The 14,056-nt window shown below is 41.2% G+C and overlaps 1 protein-coding gene across 2 annotated transcripts in view; it reads left to right on the forward strand.

Annotated features, from left to right (window-relative positions):
* The window catches only part of CMC1 (C-X9-C motif containing 1), a 64,995-nt gene that overhangs the window by 12,997 nt on the left and 37,942 nt on the right, over nt 1-14,056 (forward strand). The window contains exon 3 of one of the 2 annotated variants that reach the window (XM_019536210.1): nt 5,184-5,246. The exons of the other annotated variant lie outside the window; for it this stretch is intronic. Coding sequence (XP_019391755.1) covers nt 5,184-5,246 — 63 coding nt within the window. The remainder of the gene's footprint in view (nt 1-5,183; nt 5,247-14,056) is intronic. 2 annotated transcript variants of the gene reach the window in all.

Genomic DNA, 14,056 nt, shown 5'->3' on the forward strand with positions numbered 1-14,056 from the left:
TCCAATTAAAAATAGATTTCCCACAGATAAATCAATTTACAAAGGGCTTCTTAATATACTCTTGCTTAAAAAAAGTTTCATGCAATTGTGTTCTCTTTTTTACAGATTTTGTTCATGACAAGTATGAGCTGTTTAAAAAAATTGTGATAGTTCGGTATTTTTTGTGATGAGAAGCTTGTGGTGACTTGGGCCAGTAGTTACAAAAGTAAACATTTTATAGTTGCTTCATTTACGTTAAAAAAAACCAAACAAACCTTTATTTAGGGACTGACTGAATTTGGGGGGCTTGTGTGTAGTTGGCAAGTCTCCTCAGATGCAACTAGGATATATCCAAATGAGAAACTGCGAACCAAACAAGTAATATGGGATCGTTTGAAATCACTAAGCCTGGCTATGGAACCATTTGTGAAGTGTCAGAATGATGGCTGTAGTTCACCACCTGAAAATCTCAGAGGTGAATACATCAGAGGAATGAAAGACTCTGGAAGCCTGAGCGTAGCTCTTACACATCTTGCCATGAGTTCTCTTAGTAAACTTTGACCAAAGTGAGCTCACTATGTTCCACTTAGTTTCTATAGCAAGAAAGAAGACCTAAAGAAGAATAGTCTTTAGGGAGAGTTCTAGGAATCTATAATTTAGAAAAAAATAATCAGCACTGTTGGATAAATTGTATACAAAGAGGTAATCCAGGCAGTCTGATTAGGGAAAGAGACAGAGATGATAGACTATTGCAGTTCTTCTCACTTCGTATAGTTAGTTAAAAAACCCCAAGCAAAAATACAAGACACACATAACCAATATTACAGCAAAAGGAAGTAAAAAATTAACTCAGTGAAGCTTGGCAAATGCTACAGAGATGGACACTGTGAGAAATACTATATTTAGGGCCCTACCAAATTCATGGTGGAAGTGGGGTGCACTGCAGCTTCTTTAGTCTTGCAGGTTTCTTCGCATGTCCCCTGTCGCTGATTGATGGAGGGACCCTGCTTGTGACTTGCTTCTGATCGGCAGGCAAGCCATAGTTTTAAACATGATGTCGTTTATTGCCTCCCCACTGGTCAGCAGCAAGTAGCAGGGCTGTCAGGGCTTCTTGGCCACTCAGCAGCAGAAGGCAAAAACAGTGCCATACTTAAAACAACGGTTTTCACTTCTCTGCTGATCAGGCATGATATTTTCCCTGCGTCAACTTCAAGAAAAGTGCAGAGAGCAAAACCAACCATTGTAAATCACCTTCATGGATCTTACCAAAGCATTTGATACAGTCAGTAGAGCAGGCCTATTCACAGTCCTAGAAAAGACCTGATGCCCACCAATCCTGTTAAGTGTTATACATTCCTTTTCCGTGACAGCATGAAAGCAGTTCTTCAGTTTGATGGGTCCACTTTGGACAGCTTCAAGGTGAAAAACAGAGTAAAGCAAGGATGTGTTTTTGCTCCAGCAGTCTTTGGGATCTTCTCAGGATGCCTGAATTGCATGTTTAAAAACATGGAAGGTGGAGTGTACCTCCACACAAGGTTGGACGGGAAACTCTTCAGCCTGTCACAACTTAAGACAAAAACTAAAGTTAGAATGGTACTTATCAGGGAGCTTCTATTTGCTGATGATTCTGCCCTTACAGCTCATGAAGAAGACCCACTACAAGAACTTATGGATTGCCTCTCAAGAGCTTGCCAGGCATTTGCTCTTACCATAAGGATAAAGAAAACAGTTGTACTAGGACAGGGAGTTCCACAAGACCCATCAGTCATCCTTAATGAGAACCAGCTAGCAGTAGTCCAAAAGTTCAGCTACCTCGGTCCTGCAGTGACTATCAACCTCTCACTGGATGAAGAACTTAATGTTCACGTTGAAAAGGCTGCCACCACCTTCAGCAAACTAACTAAAAGAGCATGAAAAAACTCAAAGCTTACTATCAAGACCAAAATGCTAGTGTACAAGCTTTGCATACTCGGCACTCTCATGTATGTGGGGAAACATGGACAGCGTATGCACATCAAGAAAAAAGGTTAAACAGCTTCCACCTGCACTGTTTATGCTGCATACTCAATAGGCCTGTGCGAAGTAGCAAGTATTCACTTTGGATTTGGATTCGGCCGATTCAGAGGGACAGTGATTTGATTCAGAGATTTGGCCATAGACTATAATGGGGAATCACTAAAATACCTATAACTTAGTCATTTTTTTTGCAGATTCGGATAAAAACAGCATGGATGGTAGCCCCTTCTGAAGGCATGAAGCCTGCCAAGTTTCAAGGAGATAGGTGCAGGAATTTCTATGAAAGTGCACCTCAAGGTTCTGAAAGCAAAAAGAGGCAAATGGGTGCAGAGTGATTAGGGTAGCACTCATTCTGTTTGCATGTGGAGCTTGGGGAACCCCCAGCAGCAGAAGGTTCACCTTCAGGAACACCAGCTGCTCCACCTAACCAGGATTCAAGGTGGGGTGGGGTGAGATATTGCAAACCCATCTATGTCATAGGCTGCAATATCCACCATCTCCCATGGAAGAAAGGATGCCAAAGGGGGGCTGATCAAGAGCAAGGCGTAAGTGGGGCCCCTCCACTAATCAACAGCAGGGCAAGGGCATGCAAAACTAAAGGAGCTGTAAAGCACCCTACTTCCACTGTGAATTCAATAGCACCCTAACTATATTAATTTAGGATATGAGAGGCTATGGCAAAGGTATGTAGCCAGTCCTTGAGTTGAACTGTTCCAGAGTTCAGCTGATGAGTCGAGCTGATCAGAACCACAGCATAGAACAAAACCTCATGCTGTATCCTGCAGGTCTTTCCTTTCTTGCCCCCATAAGCTATAAAACAAAATGCTAAGTAGAGGTATATTTTCATTCTCATCATTAAGCAAAACTGATTGTGTGTATGGGGAGAGGGGTTAATTCTATTGTGAAATTAATTGCGGGAGCAGGATTAATTTTCATGCAGAGGGAAGTGCCATCAAAGTAAAGAGCTTGTAGTCTTTTTGAGAAAAGGGGAAAAAAAACCAGCATAAGGTCTAATCCAATGCAGAGTGAATAATTAATAATCAAAACATTTTATTTTTGCTGCTACTTTACATTACATGTGTACATGCATGTAATGGTGTATTTACACGTTATTGTTGGGAGCTCATTCCACTATATTTACTTCGTTAGATATTTAATGATAGGAGTTAAAACATAAGATGGCTTTTGACAAACAGAATTATTATTATATACTGTTTTCTTTCATGAGGAAATTTTATGACAGTCACACCCAGTGATCATAGAAAAGATAATTGCATATACACTGCAGGATCTGGTACTGCAGCTGACCATGGTGGATTTTTCTTTTGCCTCTGTGAGGGGCCCCATTCAGTTGAGCAGTGCTCTTCATGGGGTGCATCTTTGTTCAGTCAGTTGCCTTCGTCTTCAGCTATACCACATTAAGCTGTAATATTATCAGATCTCATAATTCATGTAGTGACAGGCCTAGCTAGCCCTTGAATGAGAGGCCTCCAAGGGAAAGAAACCAACGAATTGGGGGGGGGGGGGAAAGGCTTTAGTTCAGTAGGTGATTTGCACCTGCATTGCAGTCAACTGGTGACCCACCAGGCTGCAAACAAGTAGCCTTGCTGGATTTGTCATCTTTTGGTTGAGATTAAAGGAAAAATAAAGGCATGTGACTCTAAGAGCTTTCTTATAAAAACAGTGCCATCTTGCTTAGACAAATTTAGTTAACCAGACTGAAATGTGGCTATCTAAATTTCTTCTGGCATTTCATTTGGTTGAGAGAACTTCTCACCTTCCTCTTCTTGGTGTTTGATGTTTCAGTGCTGTTATAATGACAGCTTCCTGATGTTCAAGAGTCTGCTGCAATTCATTGGTGCAATAGCGTGAATACAACTCTTAAACACTTCTCTGGTGAAAGTTTCTATGTAAAAGTATTGAAAAGCTATGTTACAGCAAAAGTAGTCTATCTGGCATATGCATAAATTTTTTGTCTTATCCCATAAGTGTGATTCATCACTACAGGCACACTATTCAATTGCACTGTTTTCCATCATATAACATAGTTTAATCTATATATTTTTCATCTTGAATAGAAAAATAATATTCTTGTGGCAATGTTTAATTCTGAATATCTGGGGAACATCTTACGATTCCTCTGTGATATCATATTTACTCAAATAATAAGATGAACCCCCCAGTAATTAAATTCTGTATATGGAAAATGTATACATTTGGTATAATTTTCCAGGTATAGAACTTAATTACTGGACGTCTGCCTTATTTGTCTCCCTCCCACTGCTTCAGCAAGGAAGATAAATGGGTGGGGGGGGGTCAGGTGGCCTGTTTGCCCTCTGTCCACCCAACTTCTTCCCCCTGCAGCCCCTTCCTTCTCCCACCTTACTGTCAGACCTTACTCCCCCTGTTGAATGTTTTAGCCCAGGTACTCCATAAACACATTTTTAAGCAGTACCTTTGGACCTATTTGTATATAATACAAATTATGCATGATATTAGTCCAAATACAAAAGGCTCGTGATTTTACCATGTAGTTCATTGGGCTGGACCCGAGCAGAGTAGACTATGTTTCAAACATAGCTCAGTACTGCTCAATGTGTGTATTCCATATACCCCCCACAAAGGATCCATGTGCTGGCTTAGCTCCCTACTCGTGATTGGAATTAGGTGGTGGTGTCATCAGTCCTGGCAACCTCCAAAAATTTATATGCACGAGGCACAGAGCAAGTTGGTTCTGGCTCCACCTCTTGGAGGTTGGGGCTGCAACAGGCTGAGATGGAGGCAAGAGCGGGGTTCTGGGTGAACTGTTTTGGGGCCCCATTTGGTAATGTTTGCCAGACATTTAAGGCTGGTGAAGAAACAGGGATCATTGAAAATGGGAAAGAAAGCTTCAACGCAGCTGTGTATGTGGAGTTAGTTTAAATATATGCAATATAGTGACTCACCGAACCTTAAAAAGAGTCAGTGCCGAGGGCAGCTGTGTTCAGTGGGTACAACCATATATTTTATTCCGATGGGCTGCAGTAACTTATTCTTGTGGTAGGTTCCTGCATGTTTGCCCAATATGGGCCATGTGTCTTATAGTCATGCTCGGTGTTAGGTATATTTCATCAGTTTTATAGTTGGCTTTAATTACTGAGCACATGCAATGATAGATAATGCATTTAATGAAGTTTCCTTGTATGCCAATATAAGATGGGAAGCTGTTTTCCCTAAGCTGACTGGGGGCGGAAACCTTGTCTTATATTCAGGTAAATACAGTATTTAATTTCACTGACCTTTTCAAACGGACCAATGTGCTTCCTCTTCCTGTAAAGTGCCATTTGGTGGTGGGCAGCTCTGTCTGTCAGAACCTATATTTTTTTCTAAGCTCTTTTAAATACAAACTGTAAAAACACCTATTCTACAATTAAGTTTTTATTTTTATTTTTTAAGATTTCAGGAGCCCCTTAGCACCAAAAATTTGCAGGTGGTGTTGGAAACAACTTGTCCCTGCTGAAAGTCAGCCACCACTCCCTGTAGCTCTTGGACTTTGCCCTGCTTTTGTCTCGCTGAAGCCTGTATCAGAACAGGGAACGTTCACTAGTAACATAGTGAAAAACTTTCCCATTTTCTCAAGAGCACCTCCTGATAGAATCAGGAGCAGACTCTGTGCTGCTGTATTTACATAAGTGTGGTTCAGACCAGAAGTAGGTGTGCAGGTTCTTGGAGTCCTCTTTGTTTTTAATTGCCAGTGGGTTTGGATCTAGGGAGCTGTAAATTCCTATTCCCCCCTCTCCTCCCCCCCGCTGTTGGTGTGGGTCCCCAGTGACCCTGCTGCTTGGTGCTGACCTGGTTGGGAGGCAAAAACAGCACTATTTTAAAACTGTGGTTTTCACCTCCCTGTTGATCAAGAGTGAGTGGCAGGGCCCCTGTGCCAATTGACAGGGGTGGGGCGGGAGGCACATTACGGGAGAACCTTGAATATTAAAGGAGCCGCTGCATAGCCCAGTTTCTCTGTGAACTCAAAATCATTTGAACTGCAGTAGTGCACGGTGTATGCATTATGCCTACAATTTTGAAAGTGAACAGTGATTTCTAGAGGTGGACTGATACATTGGTCTGATATCTTATTGGCACTAATATAAAAAAAAATCTATTGAATTAGAAATCAGCTTGATGTGGCCAGTAATTTGGCTGATAAATACCTGTGCATACGTGCAGCCACAGTGCAGTACATAGGCAACAAGCGCAGCCCAGCAGCGTGGAGAGCTGCATGTAGCTGGTAAGTCTGTTGTGTGGAAAGAGGTTTGTGGGGGGCAGATAAATGCAGCGAGGGAGTGGGGCAGGGGATGGTGCTGCCTAGGCAGAGCATGGGATAGCTGTGGCTTGTCTGGAGGGGTGTGGGGAGGGGGGTGGCAGTTCCCACCACTGCACACACCCTGACAGGGCACAGGGGCTGGGTGCCTGTGCCCATAGATCTGTGGGGGGGGGGAGGGCAGCGCAGGATGCCGCTGTGGGCTGGAGCCATGGCTGCGCCAGGCTTTTCCTGGCACTTTGGGCCTGTGGGGCTGTGTTCAGGGCTGCGCTTCTGGTGCCTGGGGCCTGTGCTTAAAGTAGGTGATGGCAGCACTGGGAGGGGGCAACAGCGAAATGTGGGGTGGCTGCAACCCCCCCCCCAATAACCCCTCTCCCAGCACTGCCGGTGCCTGCCCTGAGCACAGCCTCGAGCATGGTCCTGCAACCCCCGTATGCTGGGAAGAGCCCAGCACAGCCCCAGCCTGCAATGGCATTCCAGCCTGCCCCCACTCCCCTGGGCAGATCTGAGGGGCATGTCACACCTTTGCTTTCCCAGGGTGCACACAGCGGTGGGAGCCACCAGCCCCCTCCCTCTCCTGGCCCCCTAGACAAGCTGCAGCTTGGTCCTGCGCCCTGCCCCAGCCCCTGCCCCACTCCCTCCCTCACTGCAAGGGCCTTGATCTGTGCCCCCCCCCACACCCTTTCCCTCCCCTTTCCCTGCCCACCAAAACAGACTTACCAGCTGCATGCAGCCATATTGGAAATTGGGTCGGTATTGGCCATACATACACCTCCTTAAAAATTGGCTATTGATATTTGCCCCCAAAAGCTCTATCAGTGCACCCATAAAATCTCTTTTATGGCTGTCCAGCTTGAGAACTTCTAGGAGATGGCTTTTTAGAGGATGAGAGCTGAGTGCTTAACATAAAGCCTCTTTTATAAGATATCTTAAGATGAGATGCCAAATAATTGAAATATAGAATTAGTAGTCACTTAGATAAATCCTAGGATAATTTTTCATAATTCGTGCATTGTGTAAAAACCAAAACACAAAGTCTTTTCAGGGAAAATTTCACTCTAGTGACAAGGGGCATTGGGCATAAACATGGTGTCTTATTTCAGCCACTTTTTCCCCCCCTAATCTACTTCAGAACTTAAAAGCTATGAAATAGTTCATATAGGTGTCAATGTCTAGTTAGGCTTTTGAGCTAGAAATAAACTTTTTGAAATCTAACCCAGTGACAGATTAATTCATTGAAGCCTGATTTCATCTTTCATAAGGTATTTCTGCCATTGGTTAAGACCAGTGAATCCATGCAGGTAACCTGATGCTACTGGAACATTTGGAAGATGAGAACATGTTTATTTCCCATTTGAGAGTTGCTGGAAGGAGCTCTATTGCCTGGCTAATTTAAGAGGCTTCTTTTTGTGGGGAGAGGAGAGGATGCCATCAAGAGAATGTGAGGTGATGTTTTTAATGTTGATATTAAGACTATAATCAGAACAATTATAGACACCTAAAGTCTTAAGATATTTGACAGTGTTGGAAGAGACGCATTAAAAAAGTGTTATTGGAAAAGGCCATTTCCTAATCCCCCTCCCCCAATTTCTCCGTTAGCCCTCCTCTCCTCAGGGCCCACATTGATACTTAGTGAAGGTGATGGGATACAACACTACTGCAGGCTTCCCTACAGTAGAGCATGGCCAATGTCAACCACAGTTTCAGAAACAGGCAGTTACTCAACAGTCCTGTCACTGGGATCATTCTTGTCGCTCCAGGGGCCACTTGCTCCAGACCATGACCCTTGCACCTGACACATCCAGACCTCACAGAAAGAGAGTAAATCTTAAGACCAGACTACATTTTGGTGCAGCAGATATACATGCCCAAAGACACATTAAGTAGCACTTCCTTTTATAAAAAGAAATGGCTTATTATGTTCTCTTATCAGAAATGTAGATAAGAGAATGTGTGAAACACTTAGTAGCATCAACTTGAAATCTCTTCACTGGCATTGCCCATTTTCTTTTGTAACAAAGAGGACTAAGTCCTGTTAATTGATGCGAACGCTCACCAGGTGCTGGGACGGATTAACCTGTTGGTACCTGCAGTCAGGATCCTGAAGGAAAGCTGACATTAGTTGGTCCCAGGACTGGCAGCACAAAGAATTTACAATAGCATGTGCTTTTGATAGCACTTTTTTCTATTGATTCTACCTCCTTTTGGGGAATTTAAAGCTATATAATGTCATTAAAGGTAAGAAATAATTAGGGTCTTACTGAATTCATGGTGGAAGTGGACTGCGTAACAGCTCCTTTAATTTTGCAGGTTCTTTTGCATGTTCTCTTCCCCTCTCCTGCCCCCCACCATCTCTGTTGGTTAGGGGCCCCAGTGGCCCTGCTGCTTGGTACTAACGGATTGGGAGGCAAAAACAGCACCATTTTTAAAAAGTGGGTTTTCACCTCCCTGCTAATCAGGAGTGAGTGGCAGGGCCCCTCTGCCAATTGACAGGGGGAGGTGGGGGGGTGGGGTCACAGGGGAACCTGCAAAATTAAAGGAGCTGCTACACAGCTCACTTTCTCTGTGAATTTGGTAGGGTCCTAGAAATAATTTCATCCATTATTCTAAATGGAATTTGCTTGCCTGCCTTGCATGAGGGTAAAATGCATCATGGAAGTTGAATCATCTCAGTGCTAATCTATTTTGGTTCAATATAGCAATGTCATGACTATTCAGGTTTCAGTAAAATTAGTAATTTACATAGTTACACGAGGTATTTAGGTTAATAAAAACAGAAATAAAAACTAATGTGCCATTTGACATTAAAACCTTTCTGGATTCATAATCAATTGAAGTGAGTTTTTTAAAAATTAAAATCTGACCAGAAAGTTTTCGTTTGTTTTTAACTTTGGTTAGCATATACACCATTGAGATTTGGATGCAAAGTCTGATTGGCTAAATTAAATCTTGGATTACATGATTGGTATAGTTGTCCATGTGAAGGTGAAAAGAGTATGCTGTCTTATTATCTGCAGCCTCATTTCTGTGAGAGAAGAAAGTCAGTATAATTTAAGAACATCATTTGAATTCAGCAGCAAAGCTGCAGGTAGAGAGTGGGAGAAAATCTTTTATCCTCCACTGCTCTGATTATTATCCAGAATATTAAAATGGCTGTATTATAAAGTTTTAAAGTGGCTCTTATTTGTGTAGTTGCTCTGTGTGTTATTGCATGTATTATATAGAGCTTTGTATGTATAATTAGCATAAATTTGGATTTTGATGCTGTAAATCATTACCCGCCTCCACCCTGAATATTATTGTTAAGAATAAGGTGAAGAGTCTGTAGTGCATCCTTGGGCAGAGTAGTTTCCATTTGGGAAACACTGCTTCAGCCTTGTATAGTTCCAGTGAACATTTACTTTCTTTCCATTTAACAATGTGAATTAATACAGCTTTTAGAGGCATTATGGTATAGTGAAATTTTCTCCAACAAGCTGGGCAAACTGAACAGCTATATGTAAATTATAATATGAAGAAATAGGTTCTAGATCTATTGGAACTATTGACTTCCTAATGATTCCAGAAGCCTCAACTCCCGTAAAGTGATTAAAGCATTTTATATAAAGAAATATAAAACCAGATTGTGTTGCGCAGTAATGAAAATATGGGCATCTTGGCTAGTGGTAGGATTTCCAAGAAATGTGTGTAAAACATAAGTTAGGGAGCGTTTTTCTATTTGATTTTTTTTCATGTCATTTCAACCCAGCTGATCACAAGAAATGGGTCAGACTGCTAGCTTCACCACTGCAACTTAGGTTGATTTTTTTTTTAAGGGACTGGAACAGCTTTTAGGCGGACAAAGAGAAATGAAATCACTTTCAATGAAAGAAAGAGGCCTCATTATAGCCACCAACAGCAGTTATTGACAGCTACACTTCCTATTAACAAGGAGCATTTAAGAGTTTGGCTGTTGGATCTTTGGACTTGATCTAATTTGCTAGCATTAATTAGTTTCTTTTGAGCACAGACACTTGGTGCTCACAGCTATAGATTTGGAGGACTAATTAGGACAGAAAATTGAACAGAATGGGGTAAGGCATTAACCTTCAACCATTACCAGCTGGGGCTCTGATAAAGACCACAGAGTCCAAATGCTCCCTATTCATGCAAAGAGTACCCTAATGAATATCAATTTCAGACAGGTTGCCATATTCCTACTAGCACTGTCTTCATTTTGATTCTCTTATCCTCCATCATATTTTAATTATCTATACCTAATTATCTGTATTGATATCTATTGGTATCTATACCTAATTATCTGTGCTCAAAGGTGGCACATGTGATGGCATATTAGTAACATTTTATCTACTCTTTAATTTTAAGAAAACCAGATGAATTTTGATCTCCACCATTCAGAATCTTGAATCATTTCTTCCTTGTGCAGCAATAACTACCAAAATTTTTGTACTGTAGCTAATTAAGCTATCATTTAACAAGTGCCCTTTTAAGTGGGAAATGTCTTATCCTGACACATAGCTCTAATGTATTTATAATAATGTCCCTGTCAAGAACAGCAATGTACCTGACACCTGAAGGTTAAACAATAAATTGTTTACAACTGCATGTTCTTCTCAGCTTTTGTGATGATACAAAAACAGTTTTGAGGTGTTTATGTGGACATTTTGTTTCGGGAAGGAGGTTTTTCTTAGACTTTGCTCTTACTGAAGGTGCCTGGACACGTGCAGAATGGGCATACCTTTTATCCCATAGAAAGAGAAGGATATGGTTTTGGTTTTTCATACCTTTTTCCAAAGATGAGATTAAGACTAGATAACAAATATTGAACCATGAGAGGACAATTAGAACTGGTGGCAGAATTTTCCTCTCCCCTTACATGCTATTCTTGGGCAATCCTTTTAGTTCAGCTGGTCATACCATCAACAGTAACGTTCACCTATGACTCTTGAGTCTGCTTTTCCATCCAGACTTTTTTGTTTCTTCCTTGTCTTTCAATTCTGACTATATTTCAGATATTATGTGGCTGTGTCACCAGAAGTTTATACTTACTGTGGGAGTAGCTGTGGTACTCTCTTCATTTGTCCATTAACTTTGACAATGCCATCATCCTTTCTTGGCACTCGGGTTCATAATCTTTCAGTCATTCTAAATAGTCTATCACTAATATGTCCAAGCTCTTGTTCTGTCTGGCCTCCATTTCTTAGTCTTCTGTGCTCTGGAAGGAAACAAGCAGCAACTGAAATAATGGCATTTTCTACAAGATGGGGCAACAGAGATGGATAGAAGCATTGATACAGAAACAGTGAGACTATATATTAGTCAGTTTAATGTGCAGTGGTTTCTGCACACCAGCAGTCTAAGCACTGTCAGGTGTTTTTTTACAAGCATTATGACAAATAAGAATTTCAGGTACTTGAAGGGAAGTTACTGAGGTAGAATAGTTAGTGTCCACTGATTCAGGAGGGAAAACTATAAGGAAACATTATAGTTGATTCAGCCCTTCTTGGATCAGATGTCACTGTTTGTTTTTGAATATGCTTGCTTTTCTTCTAGACAAGTAATACTGCACATTGCTTTGATGTTAGTAAAAAAATGTTTGGATACAGTAGCATATGACATTAATCTCTCATAGCTACTTTGAAAAGAACTTTAGAGTGACCTGACAATGGAGTGGCCTCATTAACACTGTAAACGAGCACTTGGAAAAACCATGCGTTTTTTATAGTAAATTCTTTTAAATGATTTGCTTAGCTCTGGAAAACCTTTATTTTTGCATACAAAAAAATAATTTTCTCTTCACTCTACTTTCAGGAGTACTTTGTGTACATAAATCTAGTATATCAAGAGGTCCTGCTGTATTCCCTGTGTATGTGCATAAATATTTATATATTGTATATATTATGAATATTACCGCAGGTTACTTTCACACTGGAAATTGGCTTCAACAGTAGAAAAATAATCTGTGCATCTTTGAAATAATTTATTTCAGCAGTGGAAAATTGACTTTGCCTTTGGTCAGAAGTCATGTATTCAAACTGGCAGCATAGGAGCTTTCAAATAGTTTATAAGTTTACCTTGCAGAACAGATATTATGGGCCCAACCTAAAACTTGACAGGCACCTTGTGTTTGATTTAATTTTTTTTAATCTGAAAATTGGTGTTAGCTGATATGCAGAAACATCCTATAGATTCCAAGTCTCCCTGCCAAAGGTGTATGGTTGTCCTTTCTTAACAGTGGTTTGATGCTTCATTACCACTCTCTTCACGTGTGGGGTTTTTTGGCTGGGGGGGTGTGTGTGAAAAGTTGCCTTGCACACTTGCATCCAGTAGTATGCTGATTTAGGCACGATCAGAATTTGAAGTCTTTGAAATCTGAGTTGTAGCTTTCTCTTAATCAAGTCCTAGTCTCCACCAGAACCAGCAAAGCAGAGAAACACTACTGTTGAGGTCAGGTAAAGAAGAGTGGAGTTGTCATGCACATACTGATGTGCTGTGGCATGAACTATTTTGCTTCTCCCTTGCAGTATTTTCATCTTTTTTTTTTATAGGTTGGAGGGGGCAGGAGGGTTGACCAAGTGCAAATCTACCTATATGTTATCATATTACAGAGCTTTCTGGGGTAGACTATGTAAAAGGAATGATTGGAACTAAAATAGGTTGGGACACTTCCATTGGAATTGTTTTTCCAGCAAAAATAAAATCAGTTATATTGGGGCATGAAATTTTCAGTGGAATCCATTTGTTTCATTAGAAAAATCCAAAAATGATGTTTCATTACAAGTCTGTAAGATTAGAGTCAAACCATCTTACCATAGAGCCAAGGGGCATGACATTTGATTCTGTGAAATTCTCATTAGGGTCAAAACAACACACATTTTGGGGTGAAAACAAATGGTCAGATGTTGGGATTTCCTATGGGACAGGAATTCTGAATGCTGTTTGTTTCACACTGAACCCACTGAAGGGTGAAGCAGTCTCCATCTTACGTGGTCCTCAGTTTCTTTTTCTTATTGCCATAGTACTAAACAGAGGCCATGGTTATTAGAAGTTTACAAAATTAAGGTTTCTATTTGATAAATATATCCCAGATTAGTGGCTAAGATCTGCTTTTACGTAGTGTGATGAAGGTTTTAGTATATTCAACAAATTATGTAATAAATTGGCTATAATTTTTGGTACTGTAATTATTATATATTGTTATAGGTGCTGCTTTAATAGCAGGGCTGTCAAACACCTGGTCTGTGGGCAGATCCAGATCATGGAGCTGCTCCATCTGGACTTCTAGTGGGCTTGGGAATTTGGGGGTAGGATTCATAGGGGGACAGGGCTTGTTGAAGAAACTGCAGCTCTGGGCTACATTGGATGTGGCCGTCAGTTCTGGGGGCAAGCGGTGCTGACAGCTCTGTTCTCCCTACAGCTGCTTCCCCCATGGTCTGGATCTTGCTCAGGTGATATGTTGAATTTGATGCCTTCTGCTTAACAGAAAGTAAAGGAAGAAGTTGCTACCCCAAAGATTATACAGCCTTATACACTTTGATTAGCTAAAGTAAGGTAGTATGATGAGGACAGATTAAAGAGAAAAAAATCACAAGACCTTATAGCAGGGGTAGGCAATGTATTTTGGTTGGAGTGCTGAAAAACACCATAATGTCTACCTTGGAAGGTGCTGGAGTGCCAGCATGGCAGAAAAACAAAACGAGGGCAAGGGGGTACATGGCAGGATGCCCTGCTTGTGCCTCTGCCCCATAGCCCTACTGCCCTGTG

The sequence above is a fragment of the Crocodylus porosus genome, unplaced genomic scaffold (assembly GCF_001723895.1).
Source record: "Crocodylus porosus isolate Cpor-Errol unplaced genomic scaffold, CroPor_comp1, whole genome shotgun sequence".
NCBI classification, from domain to species: domain Eukaryota; kingdom Metazoa; phylum Chordata; order Crocodylia; family Crocodylidae; genus Crocodylus; species Crocodylus porosus.